At 42.7% G+C, this 21,130-nt stretch overlaps 1 protein-coding gene across 1 annotated transcript in view; it reads left to right on the top strand.

The window, feature by feature from the left end:
- TMEM144 (transmembrane protein 144) overlaps positions 1 to 20,195 on the top strand; it is a 52,207-nt gene extending 32,012 nt beyond the window's left edge. Inside the window, exons 5-12 of the mRNA XM_040332309.1 lie at positions 1,459 to 1,539; positions 1,740 to 1,821; positions 5,185 to 5,258; positions 7,773 to 7,891; positions 8,351 to 8,470; positions 12,486 to 12,583; positions 14,653 to 14,706; positions 19,856 to 20,195. Of these exons, the coding sequence (XP_040188243.1) occupies positions 1,459 to 1,539; positions 1,740 to 1,821; positions 5,185 to 5,258; positions 7,773 to 7,891; positions 8,351 to 8,470; positions 12,486 to 12,583; positions 14,653 to 14,706; positions 19,856 to 19,939 (712 nt within the window). The 3' untranslated portion in view covers positions 19,940 to 20,195. The remainder of the gene's footprint in view (positions 1 to 1,458; positions 1,540 to 1,739; positions 1,822 to 5,184; positions 5,259 to 7,772; positions 7,892 to 8,350; positions 8,471 to 12,485; positions 12,584 to 14,652; positions 14,707 to 19,855) is intronic.
- The last annotated feature ends 935 nt before the right edge of the window (positions 20,196 to 21,130 follow it).

Consider the following 21,130-nt stretch of genomic DNA (forward strand, 5'->3'; position numbering starts at 1 on the left):
CAACAGATCGAAGTGCAGTTACTTTTCCAGAGCTGTACTATCCATTACTCCATCTTATTCAAAAATGTTAATGCATCTTGATATTTTATCTTTAATGTGCAATCAATGTATTGGTATGTTTCCTCTTGCATTTATACGTTTTCTTGTTCAATATGTTTATTCAAAGGTATTTCCATTTTCCATATAATAAAAAGTACAAATGAAAGTGTACAAACAACTTATATGGACAAATGCAGTAAAAGATGCACATTACAGGGATCGATAATCTGATAACTTTTAAGCAAGATGTTATATTAACAATCGGTAATTTTCTAGATGTTGGTTATTGTTTATATTATAAAATCTATCGAGTATGTCTCCATGGAGGAGCTTTCGTTTCCAAATCCATTTATTAGTAGGGGTGCAACGGATCAAAAAACTCACGGATCGGATCGATTCTCGGATCAGGAGTCACGGATTGGATCATTTTCGGATCAGTAAAAAAAAAAAAAAAAAAACACAAGACAAACAAAAGTTTTGTCTTTTTTTACATTTTTATTAATATTTTTTTTTTACTACCAATGGCGGCGATTAGCGATTTTTTTCGTGACCGCGACATTATGGCGGACACATCGGACAATTTTGACACATTTTTGGGACCATTACAGTGGGAAAATGGCAATTACAGTGTTACTGTTTTACTAGTGTGGGGGCAATGTTGGCTATGGCTATTATTAATAGCCATAGCCAACATTGCCCCCACACTAGTAAAACAGTAACACTGTAATTGCCATTTTTGCCACTGTAATAATAGTCACTGTAATAATAGTCATAGCCAACATTGCCCCCACACTAGTAAACAGTAACACTGTGTGTATAGCCATTTTTCCCCTGTAATAGCCATTAGCCAACTCACTGTACTGATGGTCCGTCTCGCTGTACTCAGGTTGCATGCAGAGTCAGCACGCTCTTGCAGAATAGAAAAGATCCACGAGCAGAGGGAGGGGTAATGACGTCAGCGCGCACCGCCGCCGAGTGTACCAAGATGGCCGACTGCTCCGGAGCTAGGCTGAAGCCGCTGTCTTTCCTAAGGCCGCGGCGGCGGTGCGTTCCGCGGATCGCATACTGTGCCGATCCGAACAGGTCGACCCATTCGCGGATCGGGCACGATCCGTTGCACCCCTATTTATTAGAGTGTTACCTCAGTGTATTTAATTTAAATCTCTGTTAAATTTATCTAAGACTAAAGTATAGTAAATAATATCAAGTATTTAACGTGTGTGGTAAAAAACATATGTGAATTATTATGTGCATTAATGAAATGTGCATTTATACGTTTTCATTGCTTTACTTATGTTTGCATTATTTACAGTGACTATTGCTAAAAAAAAAATTATGTTTGTGTATATGCATATATTTACGACCTTATAAAATTGTATTCTATTACGCAAGATAAAGCATCAAATCACTTTTTTCCAGATTTGGCATGTTTGGAATAGATCCAGAAGTAGTTAACAGGCCGTATTTAAACTATGCAGGAGCCGGGCTTTCTGCACTAAGGTAATGTTTCTCATTTGTTACATGAGCATTTGTATGTGTTTTGGAAACTCCATGTGTATTGTTTATAATACCTAATATTATTGTCATTTTAAATTCATCAAATGTCATGTTTTCTCAGAATTTTTTAATGAGATTTTTTGTTGATTGTGTTTGTTAAAAAAATATATAAGATTAATATGTGCGGAATATTTGTTTTACAGTGCAGTTATCTTCCTGTTTGTGAAAACTGACATTAAACCGGTTACATCTGAACCAGAAACCACTCCACTTCTAATAAATAGTGTATGTATTACAAAGTCCAAGCAGTGTTTATTGCTTGCTTTTATGTGCTGTGTATTCCACACGAAACGCTCCCATCTGATTATTGTCAGTCATCGCTAGTTAAAGAGGAGAGACCTTACCTGTAACTTTTTTTTTTTTTAAGGTTTAAATATATGCATTAGTGTGGGCAGTGTAACCATTTTAATCTAGAAAACCTGTCAAGGACCAATGATCCTTATGGCTACAGTTTGGGTTTATTTAAATGCACTAATAAACCTGCATCTTTTAGTGCATTTTCACATGCCTGAATCAAATGTGCATTTTAGCATTTTGGATCATTTTGTTTGGCAAAGTAAGGGGAAAAAAATCAATATGACAAGCAATGGTACAAATAATTTTATACCAGCACAAAACATGTGACACAGAAACCATGGCCCAGTATCCAATAAAATGTATTGTGCAATTTTACTCGCAAGAATCAAAAACAGAATAATGCAGCTACCGTAACACTTGCCCTGACGCCCTCAGCTCTGCTTGTGGCGTGCGTGATGACGTCACAGGTAGGCTCCCACTGACAGGTTTCATGTGAATACATTTGTTCAAGCGAACACAGCATTGCTGTGAAACGCATAGGGTGGAGCCTACCTGTGATGTCACCAAGCAAGTGTTATGATAGTTGCATTACACTGATTGTTTCCAATTCTTTTGAGTTGAATTGCACAATCCAATTTTTATTTAATGTTTCTGATACTGGATACGCTTGGATCGATGTGGTGACTTGCTGGAGTGGTGGAGCACTTTTGGAAGATATCTTATTTTGTTGGATCCTTCACGGCATAAGTCTTGATATAAAACTGTCCATAAAGAGCCAAACAAGGAAGCCTTACCTTTTCCAGACAGCCCAGTATTTAGCAGAGTTTGAATAAGATATTGGCAAAAATATGCTCTTTCTTCTTCTTTCTTCTTCTTTCTTCTTTCTTCTTCCTTCTTCTCCTTTCTTTACAAATTCTTTACTAAAAAAACTTGCCAAGGCTTGTACCGGCATTATGGAAAAATACAAGCCCCCCGACAAACGCTCATTGGTGGGTGAGGTTTGTGGAAATCCAGGAAATGGAGAACTTTACTATGATCCTGAAGGAACAAGAGGACAAATATTGGAAGATTTGGACTCCTTATTTATTTTATAGAGCCAAGACTCCTCTTACCGTTCAGTCATAATTTCCCACCCCTTTCCTCTCCCCTTTCATGCTTCCCTACCCCCTTCATATCTAAATGATGACCTCCTTTGAGGCAGTCCCATGTGCTCAATTCCACTCCAGTCTATTGCAACTTAAAGTGGTTTTAAATCAAAAAGCAAACATTTTTTATATTGCAGCTTACCAGTACTTTGCATTTGTTTGTTTATTTTTTATTTATTTTTTTGTTAGGCTTTCTTTTCTTTATTTTCATCTTATGATCCAGCCAGTAAGTCAGGGGTCTCCAAACTGCGGCCCGAGGGCCAAATGTGGCCCTTTACTAGCTTCTATCTGGCCCTTGGGGCACTTTTCCTCCCATTAACACCAACAATGGGGCACTCTTTTTTCCACTGATACCAATTATGGGATACTATTCCTCCTACTAATAGGGGCCCTACTCCTCCTATTGACCACCAATCCTGAGGCGTCCGCGCCCCCCCTAGCGGCTTTAAAAGACGAGGACAACATATGACGTCCTGTCAGAACAATTGAGCTACTGTGCCGCCGTCAATTGACAGCGGCACAATTGACGGCGGCTGGTAGCCGAGTGGTTAATAACAGTCTTCCATTCAGGTATCACCAGCTGTTTCTGCCTCAACCAGAGTGTATTTAGTATTGCTTGTGACAGGAGTCGGTGCTATACAGGAAGCTTCATTCACAACACTGATGCTCTGGGATGGCGGTTCAGCAACCTTGCGATCTGGGCTTGCCAAACCACCATCCCAGAGGTTGCGCCCACATCAGAGTGCTCCGCGGGCCACATGTGGCCCCCGGGCCACTGGTTGGGCACCCCTGAAATAGTACATCATAACTGATATCTGTGTGATGAATATATATTTCCCTATCATTGGTATCAATAGGAGGAAATTCCTCCCTCCCATCATTGGTATCATTGAGAGGAATAATGTACCATTGTTGATATATTGAGTGAGGAATGGTTCACCATTGTTTTTCAGTGGCAGGCAATATGCCCCACTGGGGGTGTCAGTGGGAGCATTCTTGCCTCATATCACTGGTGGAAACTGTTGCAGCAAAAACATTTTGGGTGGGTGGGGTGGAGGATAAAGGTTTTAAGTGAATAACTAAAAGATGGTCATTGTAAGCATCCATGTCGGTGGTAAATGGTTTGTCTCAACCTTCTAATTGCTACCTTTGCAGAACAGCTTCCTCTCCTCTCCTGGGGTCCCCCACTGGCTCTCTTGGTTCCTCCTTTTCAGTAAGTGTCCCCATATGGGGGAACTTGTGCAGGCTTGCTCCCGAACCTCCCAGTCTGCGTCTACTGACACAGCTTGAGTGGTTCAGCCCCCTGCTACCTCATCACTGGATTTGATTGACCATAGTGGGAGCCAATGGGTGCTGCTGCTATCAATCTGCCACAGCGCTGGATCGGAAATGGCCTCAGGTAAGTATAAATGGGGCTGGAAAAAAAATACTGTTTACCTTAATGCATATAATTTAAAAACTTTTAAGTTTAGAACCACCTTAATTCTACTTTTAAAGCGGACCTTCGGTCATTTGTTTTCAACTTTCCATCTATTGCATGTTCTGCCTTTGTTTTAACTTTGGATAGTAATTTTTTTTGCTGCCAGTAAATACCTTATACAGCCCACTTCCTGTTTCTTGTCTGGTCATTCGCCTTGGCTTATGACATCATGCATAGCGCGCACGCGCTCTCTCTCACTCTCGTGGAAGCGAGGGGGGGATGAGCCATAAGAGGGTCAATGAGAGCTGCAGAGCTGGAGTCTGTGTAAATCCAGGAAGTGAACAGGCAGCAGCTTCAGCTGCCAACAGTTGAAATGGATGCAGCCAGACTCAGTGGAGGGAGATTTGTGCAGTATATTTGGCAAGTACAGAATCGCAGTATATATAAAATAATATGCAAAGTGGGAGGGAATCTTCAGAATGGCAAAGATGTTTTTATTACAAATTATGTAAGCAGGCTGCAGTTCCTCTTTAAATTCAAACATGGGTGGTAAAATACAGTCAGTTTGAATGGGGTGCTTTTATAATCACCCCCCATGTGCCAACTCAAAATAAAATGCTTGAGTTTTTGTGTGCTTTTGAGTTGAACAAGTATTCATTATGACATCATTTGTTTGAATAAGTGGCAAGTGCAGCTGAAAAAATACCTTTTAATTTGTTTGAACAGATCAATTCAAAGGGAGACACGCCATCAGATGAATCGTGGATAGACAAATTATCACCTTTACAAAGACGAATAATGTAAGTAAGTAATCCTGTCATTCTCACTACACTAGGAAACCAATTGTTCAGGGAGTTGGAGAAAAACATTTGGAATGATGAGTAGCACTATACGTTTAATACTATGAACAATATTTCAATGCAGGGGTAGCAGTAAAGCAATACCACATTTTGTGGTGCATTGTGGGTTTTCCAAAGAGAGCACAGTAGTAGTTTTTTTTTTTTTTGTCCTGAACCTCTGCACAGAGCCATACTTCAGGGAGATCTGGGGTGAAACCTGTTTGAGGGGGGGGATGTGCAAGGTCTGGGGTTGGGCACTCTGGTCCTGATTCACATAGAACTGCGGCCAGCGTAACGTATCGTAGATACGTTACACCGCCGCAAGTTTTCATCGCAAGTGCCTGATTCACCAAGCACTTGCATGAAAACTTACGCCGGCGTAAGCCCGCGTAATTCAAAGGGGCGTGTGCCATTTAAATTAGGCGCGCTCCCGCGCCGGACCTACTGCGCATGCTCCATTTTGAAATTCCCGCCGTGCTTTGCGCGAAGTGACGTCATTTTTTCGAACGGCCACGTGCGTAGTGTACTTTCGTATTCCCGGATGTCTTGCGCAAGAAACATTTTTTTTTACATTTCGACGCGGGAACGACGGCCATACTTTATACAGCACATACGTGGGCTGTGTAAAGTTAGGGCAGGTAAAACTACGACTAAAATTGCGACGGGAAACTAGACTAGCGACGACGTACCGAACGCGAAAAACCGTCGTGGATCGCCGTAAAACCTCATTTGCATACCCGGCGCTGGAATACAACGCGAACTCCACCCAGCGGCGGCCGCGGTATTGCATTCTAAGATCCGACAGTGTAAAACAATTACACCTGTCGGATCTTAGGGCTATCTATGCGTAACTGATTCTATGAATCAGTCGCATAGATACTCTGAGAGATACGACGGAGTATCTGAGATACTCCGTCGTATCTCTGCTGTGAATCTGGGCCTCTGTGTTTATGCATGCTTAGTACATTTTAGAAAAAAAGAAAAGTGAATGTCTGCCGAAACCCGCTGGATGGCGCTCTGCATATGTAAACAATGCAGAGCTCTGTCCTATTATGAGGGGCGTGGGGATTGATGAGTTTTCTTTCCATAACCTCCCTTAGTAAAAATGCCACACATTACACACAAGCACTGCTTAGATGCACATTTAACCCTTTAATCATCCTAGATGTTTAACTCCTTCCCTGCCAGTGTCATTAGTACAGTGACAGTGTTTATTTTTAGCACTGATCACTGTATTAATGCCAGTTCACACCAGATGCAGTTCCGTGCACTTTTTTTTTTCCTGCGCAAAAAATGCATACACAGTGTTTTCCATGTATTCCAATGGCTCTAGTTCACACCAGTGCAGTCAGTTTCCGGTGCAGAAAATAAAGTAGAGTGTGCTGCATTTTTTTTCTGCACAGAACTGTACTGGAACATAGCAAATTGTATGAAAAGCGCACAGCGGAACAGCGTGTGGTGGGAACTGTAAGCAAAAACTGACGAATCCGTATGTGGTGTAAACTGGCCCTCTAGTGTCACTGGTTCCCACAAAGTCTCTCTCTCTCTCTCTCTCTCTCTCTCTCTCCTCTCTCCTCTCTCCTCTCTCCTCTCTCCTCTCTCCTCTCTCCTCTCTCCTCTCTCCTCTCTCCTCTCTCCTCTCTCCTCTCTCCTCTCTCCTCTCTTCTCTCTTCTCTCTTCTCTCTCTCTCCTCTCTCTCCCCCCTCTCTCCCCTCTCTCTCTCTCTTGTATGTAATTTGATGCTTTGATGCTGCTCGTCCCGTACCCTCCAAGGCAGTGCTGATAAATACGGTATATATCTTTTGTGGCCCTGGGGACCACAGAAGATATTATATATATATATATATATTCTCCAAATTACCCTGCGGGCCACAATTTGCCCTCAGGGCCGGACTTTGGACATGCCTGCACTAGAAGTTTCTGATTGCCACCATTCCTAGTAAAAACAACATAAATGAATAAAAGTTCCAGTATATATCCCATAGTTTGTAGACGCAAACCAATGCATGAACAATTATTGTGTTTTTTTTTTTTGTTTTTTACCAAAAATATATAGCAGAATATATATTGGCCTAAATTTTATGAAGAAATTTGATTTTGAAAAACTTTGATTGGATATATTTTATAGCAAAAGGTAAAAAATCTATATATAAGTATTTTTTTTTTTAATTGTCTGCCTTTTTTTTTTTTTTATATAGCATAAAAAACCCAGAGGTGGTCAGATACCACCAAAATAAAGTTCTATTGGGGGGGGGGGGGGGTGGAATTGCATAAACTTCATTTGTGTACAGCATTACATGACTGCGCAATTGTTTAGTACAATTAACGCAGTGCCTTATCGCAAAACATTTAATAAAAAATGCCTGGTCATGAAGGGGGTAAATCTTCTGGACGGCAAGTAGTTTAAATGAATGATACTTGTAATCGTTCAACGCTCTTTTATTTATATTCTGTCTGCCCTTATTTTTCTGACAGAGGCTCAGCGATGGCAATTTGTGCAGGGGTCCTTTATGGCTCCTGTTTTATTCCTGTCCTGTATATCAAAGACCACAGCAAGCACAATGAAAGCATATATGCTGGAGCAAGCCAATTTGGTAAGAGAAAGATAAACCAAATCTGCTTTCTTCTTTTCCTTCTTTTTTTTTTTTTCTCTTAGCTCTGCAATTATTTATGGTTGAAGATATTTTGTAATTAGTTCCAGCAAAGTGTGAATTGCATTACAAGGAGAGAAATGCCTATTTATGAGCATTTATACTGCTCTTTAAATAGTGGCATCACACTTTTTAAATACAATTATGGCACTTTATAGGCATGATTGAGACACAATTATATACTACTTTGTGTCTTCTTATAAATGTATTTAGCTCTTCTTAATTGATAAATCCATATATGCTTTGTGACCTTTTTTGTGTAGGCAGCATTCTGTGATGGTGCATACAATTTATGCATTAGCTTGTGAGATGCTTTAATGCCACAAATTTCTCAGTGGGATCCTGGAGAATTCTTCTGTTAGCGCAGTCCTATTAAAAATATATATATTTATTCTTTTTCAGATTTAGACTATGTGTTTGCACACTTCAGTGGAATTTTTGTCACCAGCTCTGTTTATTTTCTTATCTACTGTGCGGTTATGAAAAATCGTCCTAAAGTTTATCCACAAGCAATATTGCCTGGTGAGTTTCTCCATCTGTTTCTTCCAAATAAAAGATCTATAGAACCATTTTGAAATGGTCATTGGTTGTGTTTATAGTGTAGGTAAAACCTAGCACTTGGCAAATTTTCTCCCTATTTTGGGGAGTTGGTCAAAGTTTGGCAAAAAGGTTGGACTACCTGTACAGGGTACTCCTTTTTTATTTTGCCATCACCCTAAGGCCCCTTTCACACTGGGGTCGGATGTGCGATGGCGGTATAGTGCTGGTATTAACCCCCGCTAGTGGCCGAAAAAGAGCGCATAGGTGGTATTACCACGGAGTCCCATTGTTTTCAATGGGAAGGAGCGGTAAACACACCGCTCCTCTCACCGCTCCAAAGATGCTGCTAGCAGGACTTTTGGAGCGTTTCCGGCTAGCGCACCGCCTCAGTGTGAAAGCCCTTGGGCTTTCACATTAAGACTGCAGGGCAGGAGTTTTTCAGGTGGTATTTACAGTGGGTGACCGCGATATTGTGTCAATCTCGCTCCCTTTCTCGGCGAGATTGACCACCTACGAGCCCCATCGCGGGAGCCAGCGCCGAGCTGGCTTGCCGCGATGGAGAGATAAAAATAATTTATTAGTCTGCTCCGGAGGCCCCCCCTGTCTTCTTTATTAGCTCTTTCACCAGGGGGGGCTTCTTCTGTGACGTCTTCGGGTGGGGGCCGCTCTTCTTCGCCGCCGTCTGGTTCTCTTCCACCGCCGGGGGGGGTCGCTTTTAACTCGGCGCACCCCGGTTCTTCCTCCCGCTATCTGGTGCCTTCTCCTTCAGCGCTGAACGTCTTCTTCTTCTGTGCTGTGACGTCGTCTTCTTCTTCTTCTCTTCTCCCGATGTTGACACGTCGCCTCTTCTCGCTGCAATGACAGGTGCGCGGCTTGCATCTGACTTATATAGGCCTCACAGTCCCATCATGCTCCGGTACCTACCCACGTGGGTAGGTATCACATGGGTAGGTACGGAGCATGATGGGACTGTGAGGCCTATATAAGTCAGATGCAAGCCGCGGAACCTGTCATTGCAGCGAGAAGAGGCGACGTGTCAACATCGGGAGAAGAGAAGGAGAAGACGACGTCACAGCACAGAAGAAGAAGAAGACGTTCAGCGCTGAAGGAGAAGGCACCGGATAGCGGGAGGAAGAACCGGGGTGCGCTGAGTCAACAGCGGAGAGCGGCGAACATAGAAGAAGACCCCCCGGAGAGTGGAGAAGACCCCCCGGAGAGTGGAAAAGACCCCCCGGATAGCGGAAGAAGAAGCACACCACCCCCCGCCGAAGACGTCGGAGGAAACCCGCCGGGGGGGGCACTTTTATAAAAGCGACCCCCCCGGCGGTGGAAGAGAACCAGACGGCGGCGAAGAAGAGCGGCCCCCACCCGAAGACGTCAAAGAAGAAGCCCCCCCTGGTGAAAGAGCTAATAAAGAAGACGGGGGGCCTCCGGAGCAGACTAATAAATTATTTTAAAAACCCTTGTGTCGTGTTTATTAACTTTTTAACTTTTTGCCTCCAGGTGAATGGGTAGGGGTACGATGTACCCCATATCCATTCACTTAGGGTGGGGGGACGGTATCTGGGGGCCCCCTTATTAAAGGGGGCTCCCAGATTCCGATAAGCCTCCCGCCCGCATACCCCGACAACCAACGGCCAGGGTTGTCGGGAAGGGGCCCTGTCCTCATCAACATGGGGACAGGGTGCTCTGGGGTGGGGGGGCCGCAGTGCGCCCCCCCCTGCCCCAGAGCACCCAACCCCCCCATGTTGAGGGCATGCAGCCCGGTACGGCTCAGGAGGGGGGGGGCGCTCGCTCGTCCCCACTCCCTTCCTGGCCGGCCGGGTAGCGTGCTTTGGATAGGGGTCTGGTATGGATTGTAGGGGGACCCCCTACGCCGTTTTTTCGGCGTAGGGGGGTCTCCTTACAACCCATACCAGACCTAAGGGCCCGGTATGCTCCTGAGGGGGGAACCCATGCCGGATTTTTATTTTTAATCCGACGGAGAGTTCCCCCTCAGGATTCATACCAAACGCCGCACACGTGTAGAATTGGCGGGAATCCAAGTCGGATCTCCCGTCGCTTCTATGACGTGCTTGCTGGAATGTGCTTTTACTATTCCAGCAAGTGTGAGATGTCGGCACCCTGTCGCCGAGAATCAGCGCGATGCCGTCGTGCTAAAAACACATTCTCGGCGGCAGGCACTGTAGGCGCTATTTCTAGCGCTGTACCGCCTGAAAAACTCCTCAGTGTTAAAGGGGCCTAACAGGCGCATGGAGTTTTCAGGGGTGCGCTAAAAGTAAGGTCTGCCTTACTTTGATTGACTGAGCACTGCCATGGGCAGTTCCATGGCTCCTATTTAGTTCAATACTGTAGAGTCTTTCAAAACCCACCCTGCCTTTCGCTATCATTTAAAAGTTGGGTTAGATCTGATGGGGAACTAGCCTTTCAGTTCCCCATGAGACTCCACCGACCCAATGACATCACCAATATTTCCAACCACTTTGTTTGCATTTTTAACTTTCGCTCTGGAAATCTTCCAGCAGACAGATGAATAGGGCTGGGGATACACCAACATGTGGGGTACTGTCCAACTTTACAGCATAGTTTTGCTGCACTCCAAGTACTGATGTACTTCTACACACCAGTTGGTCATAATTACTGTCAGTTTCCTAATATGTGAATGGATGGTATTTCTTTAACCACTTCAATACACTTCCTGGGCCCCCTTCCTGCCCAGGCCAGTTTCAGCTCTTTCACACTTTAAATGACAGTTGCACGGTCATGCAGCTCTGTACCCAAATTACATTTTTATCATTTTCTTACCACAAATAGAGATTTCTTTTGGTGGTATTTAATCCCTAGAACGAGAGGGGATCCCACCCATATAGTAAAACAACGGGGGGAGAAAGGTAGTTAAGAATCTAAGTGGCCATAGAACTACCCAAATTTGGCTCATGTTGGTAGTGCTACTGAAACTGAAGCAAATTGTTGCTTAAATAAGTGCAGGGAGTTGTAAAGGGAGCAACCTCCAAAATTTTTTCGTTTTTATAGCTTTATTGAATTCCCCTTTCCATGTTGTCATCCCAGAACAGGACTTAGGATCTGAGTGCATTTCTGGCAGATCAAGAGAATTGTTTTTTTTACTTGTAGGTGATAAAACACAGGGAAATGTGCATTTTTTTTTCAGAGATGTACTGTGTATCTTTTTGTTCTTTTTGCCCCAACATACATTGCAGGCCAAATTCCGGATTTATTTTTTTCTAAAATTTTGCGGATTTGTGATCCGATGGTGCCATCATTGATGTCGAAATTTGACCAACCAAGCCTTCAATTTCATCTGGTGTTGCTACAGAAAATAATTTTTGTGAATCTTCTTTTCTTTCTAGGTCATGGCTCGACATTTACTAAAATTCGATGGCTGCACAAAAATTGTCAATTGCTGTGGCCCACTAATGGTGCGAAATTCAAACGAAAATTGTTGGTTTCGATTTTCGAAAGAAAACATTTTCGGACCCAGGCAGGGGCATGTTTATAAAGCAGTACGTCTTTAAAACATTCACTGCAGAGTTTTTCCGGTGCATGCATTTTTAAATTGATTCACCTATGAATAATTGGTGAATATCACAGTACTGCTTTATAAATATGGCTTATGTGTCAAACACAAGGCCTGTGGGCCAAATCTGACCACCCCCCCCCCCCCCCCCAAGCCCATATGGCCCTCTCACCCAGGGCTTTTTTTCCACCACCTCTGGCTCTTACCCTCTGCTCCCCTCTCACCATTGTAACTTGTAAACACAGAAGCCTTTTGTATTCATAAGGACAGCATGAATATTTTTGGTATCTCATATATTTAACATTTGGTATCACTCCAATACCTAGAAATTTGCAATGTCTATAGGGTTTCATAAATCCTAAACCTGTGTGTTATGTGATCTTTAAGCTTGCTAAAAGCCATTTTTGTCCTCTCTTGCATATACTTTGTAATGACAATTTTTACCTACTCTGTAACCCTAAGGTTTTATTTCTGGCATCCTTTGGGCAATCGCAAACTGCTGCTGGTTCCTGGCTAATAACTACCTCAGTGCAGTGGTCAGCTTCCCAATAATCACAGCGGTCAGTATTTACTATGGTCTTTTGTGATATTAGCTAGAGAAAAGTAAATCTTACAAATGTCAAACTGCAAAATTACAAAACATGAAATGACCTTTAAGGAATGTAGAAGACTCATTTCCTTCATGTTAAGCCTCTTCTTGTTAAATAACACCATCCAAGTAAAATTTTACTTGTTGTGTATACATATTTTGCCATGTCGGGATACATTTTAGAAGCTCTTTTAGCTTTTTTCCTCGGCCAAAGAAAGCTGGCAAGTGCTTAGACCTTTGGGCCTCCAAAGCCTGGTACTAAGGGCTCATCACTCCAAGGCATTAAACTAAACTCATTTGCATTGTTTTAAAAAAGGAGTAAAACACATTGGGGCAGATTCACAAAGAATTGCCCTGGCGCAGCGTATCAGAGATGCGCTACGCCGCCGTATCTTACCTGGTGGAATTTCGAATCCAGGAAGATTTCGCACCGTAAGTTACGGCGGCGTAGTGTATTTCTCGGCGCGTATTTCAAATTGGGCGGGTAGGGGGCGTGATTCATTTAAATGAAGCGCGTCCCCGCGCCCATTGAAATGCGCATGCTCCGTTTTGAAATTTCCCGCCGTGCTTTGGGCAAAATGACGTCGCACCTACGTCATTTTTTGAACTTAGACGTGAGTTACGTCCTTTCCTATTCACGGACGACTTGCACAAAAAAATAAAAAATTTGACGCGGGAACAACGGCCATACTTTAACATGGCAAGTCTATCTATACGCCACGAAATAGCAGCTTTAACTATACGCTGGGAAAAGCCGACTAGCGACGATGTAAGAGAATGCGACGGCCGCGCGTACCTTCGTGGATCGAAGGAAAAAGCTAATTAGCATACCCGACGCGGAAAACAACGCGAACTCCACCCAGCGGGCGCCGAAGTATTGCACCTACGATCCGAAGGCGTACAAAGCCGTACGCCTGTCGGATCGAAGCCAGAAGCCATCGAATCTTGGTTTGAGGATTCAAACTAAAGATACGACGCGGCAAATTTGAAAGTACGCCTGTGTATCAGTAGATACGCCGGCATACTTGCACTGTGAATCTGGCCCATTGTTTCTGTCTAGCCAAACTCCCATGGAACACCTCACCCTGCATGGGTGAAAACCCCTGAGTACTCAGCAATGTCTCCAAGCGGTCCCATTAAACAGACCACAACTCAAATATCATGTACTCGCCATCCAGGACACATTCACAAAAGTGAAAAAGTATTTTCCTCTTCTGATTTTCTTATTTTTATTTTTTGTATATTTGTCATGCTTAAATGATTCAGATCTTAAAAACAAATTTTAATATTACACAAAGATAACCTGAGTAAATACAAAATGCAATTTATTAATGGAAAAAAGTTGCCCAAACTTGCCTGGCCCTATCTGAAAAAGTAATTGCACCTCCCCCCCACATTTCTAATTCTAACCACATTTTTTTGGAAAGTTGAGTTAAATCTCACTTTGCCACACACAGGACTGATTACTGCCAGACCTGTTGAATCAAGAAATCAATTAAGTACAAGCTATCTGACAAAGTGAAGCACGCTAAAAGATCTCAAAAGCAACACATTATGCTGCAAACTAAAGAAATACAAGAACAGACGTGTCAGTCTAGGAAGGGTTACAAAGACAAGACATTTCTAAGGCTTTGGGACTCCAGCGAACCACTGTGAGAGCCATTATCCACAAATGGAGAAAACTTGGAACAGTTGTGAACCTTCCCAGGAGTGGCCAGCCTGCTAAAATTACTTCCAAGAGCATGGCGACGACTCATCCAGGAGGTCATAAAAGAACCCAGAACAACATCTAAAGAACTGCAGGCCTCTTTTGCCTCAGGTCATAGCCGCTTGCTGTATCACTCGGCCCCGCCCCTCGGCGCGCTGCGTCACTGCATGTGATGGACAGCTGCACCAGCCAATGGCTTCACTGCTCTCAATCATAGATTGCATTAAGGTGAAAAATGTTTTTTCTTTACAACTCCTTTAAAGGGCAATGTAAATGTAATGTATTGACACGCGTGTATACAATTGTATCTTAACTTAATATTTTGATAACAGGGCCCTGGACTGGTTGCTGCCTTGTGGGGGGTGCTTGTATTTAAAGAAATAAAGGTACGTTTAACACATGAATTTGTTCAATATTTTAACATAAACTCTACCTATAACGGGACATCATTGTTGGTTTTCTCACTATGCAGTCTTGTCTTACAGGGCAACTCTATATTAAAATCAAAGGCTTAGGGTAGAAGGGGGGTGCAAGGCAAGTGAAATTTGTAAATTACCTGGGATCCCCTGATGCAGTGATGATAAACCTTGGCACCCAAGATGTTTTGGAACTACATTTTTCATTATTCTCATGCACTCTGCAGTGTAGTGGAGCATCATGGGAAATGTAGTTCCAAAACCTCTGGGGTACCAAGGTTCGCCATCACTGCCCTAATATATAATTTGAATGGCTTTTTCTGGGATTAGCAACTTATTTCAGTATCTACTTGAGACAGGGTTCGACAAAATCTGGGCGCTCGATCGCAATTGCGACTAGAATTAGCGACCTGGCGCCCGGGGAAGGAAGCATAGGCCTGCAGAAGGCTGCAAAACCGTGGCCTCAATTACCGATCGCGCAGCAGGGGAGGTGGGGGCGCACGGTGACACAGGATAACCCATCCTGTGTCTCCGTGCGCCCCCACCTCCTCTGCTGCGCCGGCCGGTAATTGAGGCCTTGGCTTTGCGCCCTTCTGCAGGCCTATGCTTCCTTATGTGATCTGGCGCCATCTTGTGGTGGCCGTTGGCATGACAAGTAAACCAACAATTCTAATCGAGCTTCTCTGGTGTTTTCACTGCCATCCTGCCCTCTAATTGGAGCCCCCAAACATTATATATATATGTGTGTGTGTGTGTGTGTGTATATGTGTATATATATATATATATATATATATATATATATATATATATATATATATATAATAAAAAAAAAATTATATTATATTTTTTATATAACACCCTAGAGAACAAAATGGTGGTCGTTGCAATACTTTGTCACACCGTATTTGCGCAGCGGTCTTAAAAGCGCACTTTTTTTGGGAAAAAATACACATTTTTAATGAAAAAATAGGACAACAGTAAAGTTAGCCCAATTTTTTTTTATATTGTGAAAGATAGTGTTACACCGAGTAAATTGATAACCCAACATCTCACGCTTCAAAATTGTGTCCGCTCGTGTAATGGCGACAAACTTTTACCCTTTTAAAACCTCCATAGGCGACGTTTAAAAAAATTCTACAGGTTGCACTTTTTGAGTTACAGAGGTGGTCTTGGGCTAGAATTATTGCTCTCGCTCTACCAATCACGGTGATACCTCACATGTTTGGTTTGAACACTGTTTACATATGTGGGCGCTACTCATGTATGCGTTCGCTTCTGAGCGCGAGCTCGGTGGGACGGAGCGCGTTTTCTGGCTCCTAACTTTTAGCTGGCTCCTAGATTCCAAGCAAATTTGTCAAACCCTGTCTTGAGACTTGTAGGATTCCCTATAAATTTGTGAAGTGTTGACAGTATTGGGGACAGGTCACGATTCCACGCTGTGGATCTAACTGGGCTTTCCAAGTGGAAATATAGGCATGCAGGAACATAAATCTGAGTGTTTTCCACGCTACATTCACCTGCCCTCATTCACACTGTTTACCCCTTTGATACTGTTTAGTGTAGAAGTGGTATGTCTGCAGTAGGAGCTTGGGTATATAGCAGGAATAAATAATGACTCCTGTGATGTATACCTAACCTTTAGCTTGTGCTTTTAGAACCTGGCAGTTCTGACTACCAAACTAAATGTTAAAATTATAAGATTGCATTTTGCAGATTTTCCAAAAAAGTGATTTTACTTCTAAATATTTATCATATTTTTCACCAGCTTATATTACGTTCAGTTTATTTTCATTTAATTGCATGTGCTTCGTATATCTTTTTATGAAACCTTTTGCATCAGCTTTGTCATTTTCATTAGCTTCTAGTTCTGTATTTTCATTATTAGTGGTGTTTAATTGAACCCTCTGTACTTCAACATTTAATATAATTTTATGCACAAAGCAAGTTTGCATGTATTACAACTATTTACTTTGTCCTCACTAACTTAATTTGATTAAAGCTAAATGGGTTGCTATGAGTACTTTACCCATTAAAGCCCCGTACACACGATCGTAATTTCCTATGGAATAACTCAGACTGACTTTTTCCGACCGCGTGTATGCCCCATCGGAGTAATTCCATCGGAAATTCCGATGAATTCCATCGGAGTTTACATAGAGAACATGTTCTATTTTACTCCGATGGAATTCCGATGTGATTTTGGTCGGCCAAAGGTCCGATCGTGTGTATGGGGCTTAAGGGGTGTGTCACCCTAAAGTGTATGTTGAAATTCTCAAAGAAAAAACAAGTAGTCATGTAATCAGCTCCTAAAATGCAGAATCCTAAAAAAAAAAATTCAGCATAGCACAAAACCGGAGTTACTATTACTATGACATAGGCATAGACATTTTAGGGAATGTTTCCAGCCTTGGTAGAATAAAGTCAGGGATGTAATGCAATCATAGTACTCCTCCATAACTTAAGATTCTCTTTAGCTCTCTGGTACTGTGGGCTACCCACAATGGGATTATTGTCCCTTTCACTTCAGTAGATTTTTAACTTTACATTATACTAATGCTGCTTTTATTCCATTTCAGATGAGTAAGGTTTGCTAGGTTTTGTGTTGAATTGCATTGAAATGATTGTATTTTATATGAAACATTTTGTTTAGCTTTGTTAAACATGATAAATAAAAAGTGGAATAATTTGTAAAGGTATAACGAAAAAAAATCTGTCAGAGTTACTGACATATAGAAGTATATGGTCAGGGCCGATCCGCCCTAATGGCTCACTATACAAGCCGCTTAGGGTCCCGCAAAGCTGCGGAGGGCCCCCCAAATTACTAGAGGCCCTGCCTGGTGAGAAGTCATTTTCAGCCCCTCACCCCGCTGGCTGCATTGGAGAAGAGGTAAGAGGTCGGAACCCCCACTTCTCAACTTTAATGTGACATGTCATTTTGCTTGGGGCCCCAGGGAGGTCAGGATCGGCACTGGATATGGTGAGTGGTCACCAGCAACTATCCAGTGCTAAACTGTTTTCGGTGGTAAGGCCATACATTTGTGTTCTATTCCAGTTGTGTTATTTTAGCATTGCCTGGGAATAGCTGTCTGGTGGCATGATATGTGTCTTAAAGTTGAATTCCATGCAGATACCAGTTAACCATTAACAAAAATCCTAATGCCCCGTACACACGATCATTTTTGCGGCATGTAAAAAATGACGTTTTTCAGCATGTAGAATTTTTTTTTTTTTTCCAACTTCATCATTAAAACGACGTTGCCCACACACGGTCGTTTAAAATAAATGCTCTAGCAAAGCGCAGTGACGTACAACACGTAAGACTGCACTATAAAGGGGAAGTTCCATTCGGATGACGTCACCCTTTAGCTGATTTTGTGTTGGTAACAGACGTTTCGCGCTTTTCTGTCTGTTACAGCGTGATGAATGTGCTTACTCCATTAGGAACGGTAGTTTTACCAGAACGAGCGCTCCTGTCTAATAACTTGTGCAGGTTTTTAACGTCGTTTTAGCCCACACACGATCATTTTTTACAACCAAAAAACGACATTGTTTAAAACGTCGTTAAAAAATGCAGCATGTTCGAATTTTTTTTTTGGTCGTTTTTCAGAACCAGAGAAATGATGTGAAGCCCACACACGATTATTTTTACAAGTTTATATTTACAAGTGCTGACAGAAGGAGAGATAAAGAAAGGAGATTATATATATATATATATATATATATATAATCTCCTATCATCTGTCCATTTTCTGCCTTCCTCACTGCCCTGTCAGAGGCTGGGGGTGGGGCAGTGACTTAGCTGTGTTGCATACCTGCAGCAGAGAAAAGTTAGTTTGCAGGGTCAGTGTACCTCATGGTAGGTCTGTGTTTATCTTAGAACTGGATAAGCAAGAAGTGCAGATCCTGTTGCAGGTAAGACTAATGCAATGAAGTATGCCAGGCTCTAATAGAGGGTCTGGCAGTGTTTGAGTTATATGGGCTCACAGGAGTCACAGGATCACAATTCACTTTGCACTCCTGTGGCCCGTTTTCAGCAAAGAGCGGGCTGAAGTCCGCTCTCTGCTGACGTCACAGAAATCAGTCCAGGCACCTCATCATTGCTGCCAGTCATTGGACTGACAATCGACTCGACCTCTCAGTGAGCTGCTGAGAGAACGAGCCTGCCGCTCCCCACCCCTTCACAGCATAGCGCTCTTGTAAGCGAGGAGGGAGCAGAGCGGAGAGCTGCTGATTGACAGTTACCAGCTCTTCACTCGGGGAGCAGTCAGAACAGAGCGATCAGTGATATTGGATCGCTCGGTTCTCAGTGTAGAGGTGCCAGGAACCAGATGCAGCATAGGACCCATGCTGCATCCACCTAGGTAAGTATAAATCGGGAAAAACCCCATAACCCATACTTCTTATATATACAGAATAGGTACTCGCCATTTAAAGTGGATCCTTACCTTCCATGTAATCACCCTTCCTCTACACTCCTCCTGCAGTCCTCTGCTCAATTAGGGATCCTTTTTTTTTCATTATTTACTTCTCTTTAATGAAATTATCCGGCCACGCTCCCTGTGCACGTCATTTGCCTAGGTGGATGATGTGCACTTTTCCCCCTTTGCCTCCCAGGATAAAAACATCCCATTTTTCAGTAGGGAAAGCCTTTCATTTAGTAAAAGAGGGGGTGAGCCTAGCAGGGTGTCATCGAGAGATATGCCGGCTGAACAGGACTGAGCACTGGCAGAAGAGACGAGGTTTACTGCTGGACAGCACTAGATCTGCTGGGAGGGTGAGTATCTAAAATGTGCTGATCCCACCACCATGAAGGTAGGGGTTAATGGAAATAAAAAACGCAGGGTGGGGAGGGTGAAAAACAACTAATGTAAGTCACCTACAATTGAAAAACTTTGAAACGTGCATGCATATTGACATAATTTTCTGTAATGCTTCATAAACTGTATTAGATGTTAGCGTGTTTCTTTTTCACTGTTTACTTAGAAGACCAGACATGTCATTTTTAAAAGGAAAATTAAGATTGAATGAGTATATTGCGTATCTCTGTATATATTACCAGCTTCAGTTAAAAAATGATTGTTTGTAAAAGTCATCAGATTTTTTTATTTCTTTTTTGCAGGGAAGGAGAAATTACTTGCTGCTAGTACTCGCATTTTGTATTGTCTTATCTGGTTCCCTTCTGACAGCTTTTTCGAAGACATGAGACACTTTCCAGAATAACCACCAGGTGGAGCCGCTGATTTTTATTTTACATAATAATTTTGTTCTGGTGAAAATGAGGGAATCGGGGACACAAACGTTCTTTTTCTCTGAAGAAATTCATAGCAATTTTAATTTATATTTTATGCTATGCTCTGAAAGATTGAAGACAGTACAAGAGAACAATCTAGGAGTTTGAAGTTTTTATATATAGTTTTTTTTATGAATATAAATATAAATAAAAATATATGCATAAAATATTTTTCTGTGTGCTTTTGTGTGCAGTTTTGGTAAACAGATTGCATTTGCTATTGCAGTTCATACTAATATTTTTTGCGGACTTCTAAATAATATTTATACAATATATTTTATATCTTGCTTTCCCCCTTGCCACTTAATTTACTTGGGGAAATAAATAGGTAGATTCAGGTACATTGGAATAACTTTAGGGCGGCGTAGCCTAGCCTGTTTAGGCTACACCGCCGTAAATTAGCTAGGCTAGTATTGATTTTCAATCTACTTACCTGCTAATCTATGGTGGCGTAGCCTCAAACGACCGGGCGTAAGAGCGCCTAATTTAAATGACTTGGAGGGGGGCGTGTATCATGGTAATGAGGCTTGACCTCACGTTTTCGACGTTTTTTGTCACTGCGCATGCGCCGGGCGACTACATTTCCCAGTGCGCATTGCGGCTAGGTACGCCGTACCGGCCTATTGATTTCGACGTGGACGTAAACAACGTAAATCCCGATTCGCGGACGACTTACGCAAACAACGTAAACATTTCGAATTTCACGGCGGCCATACTTAACATTACTATTCCACTAGAGCCTAGCTCTAACTTTAGGCGGCCTATCTCTTACGTAAACGGCGTAAAAGTACTGCGTCGGCCTGGCATTCGTTCGCGAATCGGCGTATCCCCTCATTTACAAAACCTACGCCGGCCGCAATGGAAGCGCCATCTAGCGGCCATCAGCAACATTGCAATCTAAGATAGGACGGCGCAAGCCGTCGTATCTTAGATATGTTTAAGTGTATCTCTGTTAGAGAATACACTTAAACATAGGTCGGTGCAGATTCAGAGTTCGGTCGGCTTATCTGTAGATAAGCCGGCCTAACTCTTTCTGAATCTACCTAAAAGTGATTTGGAGCTTATGCTAGCTCCTAGTAGCAGGGCAAGTGCCTATAAGGTTTT

Source organism: Rana temporaria, chromosome 1 (genome assembly GCF_905171775.1).
Source record: "Rana temporaria chromosome 1, aRanTem1.1, whole genome shotgun sequence".
Taxonomy (NCBI): Eukaryota; Metazoa; Chordata; class Amphibia; order Anura; family Ranidae; genus Rana; species Rana temporaria.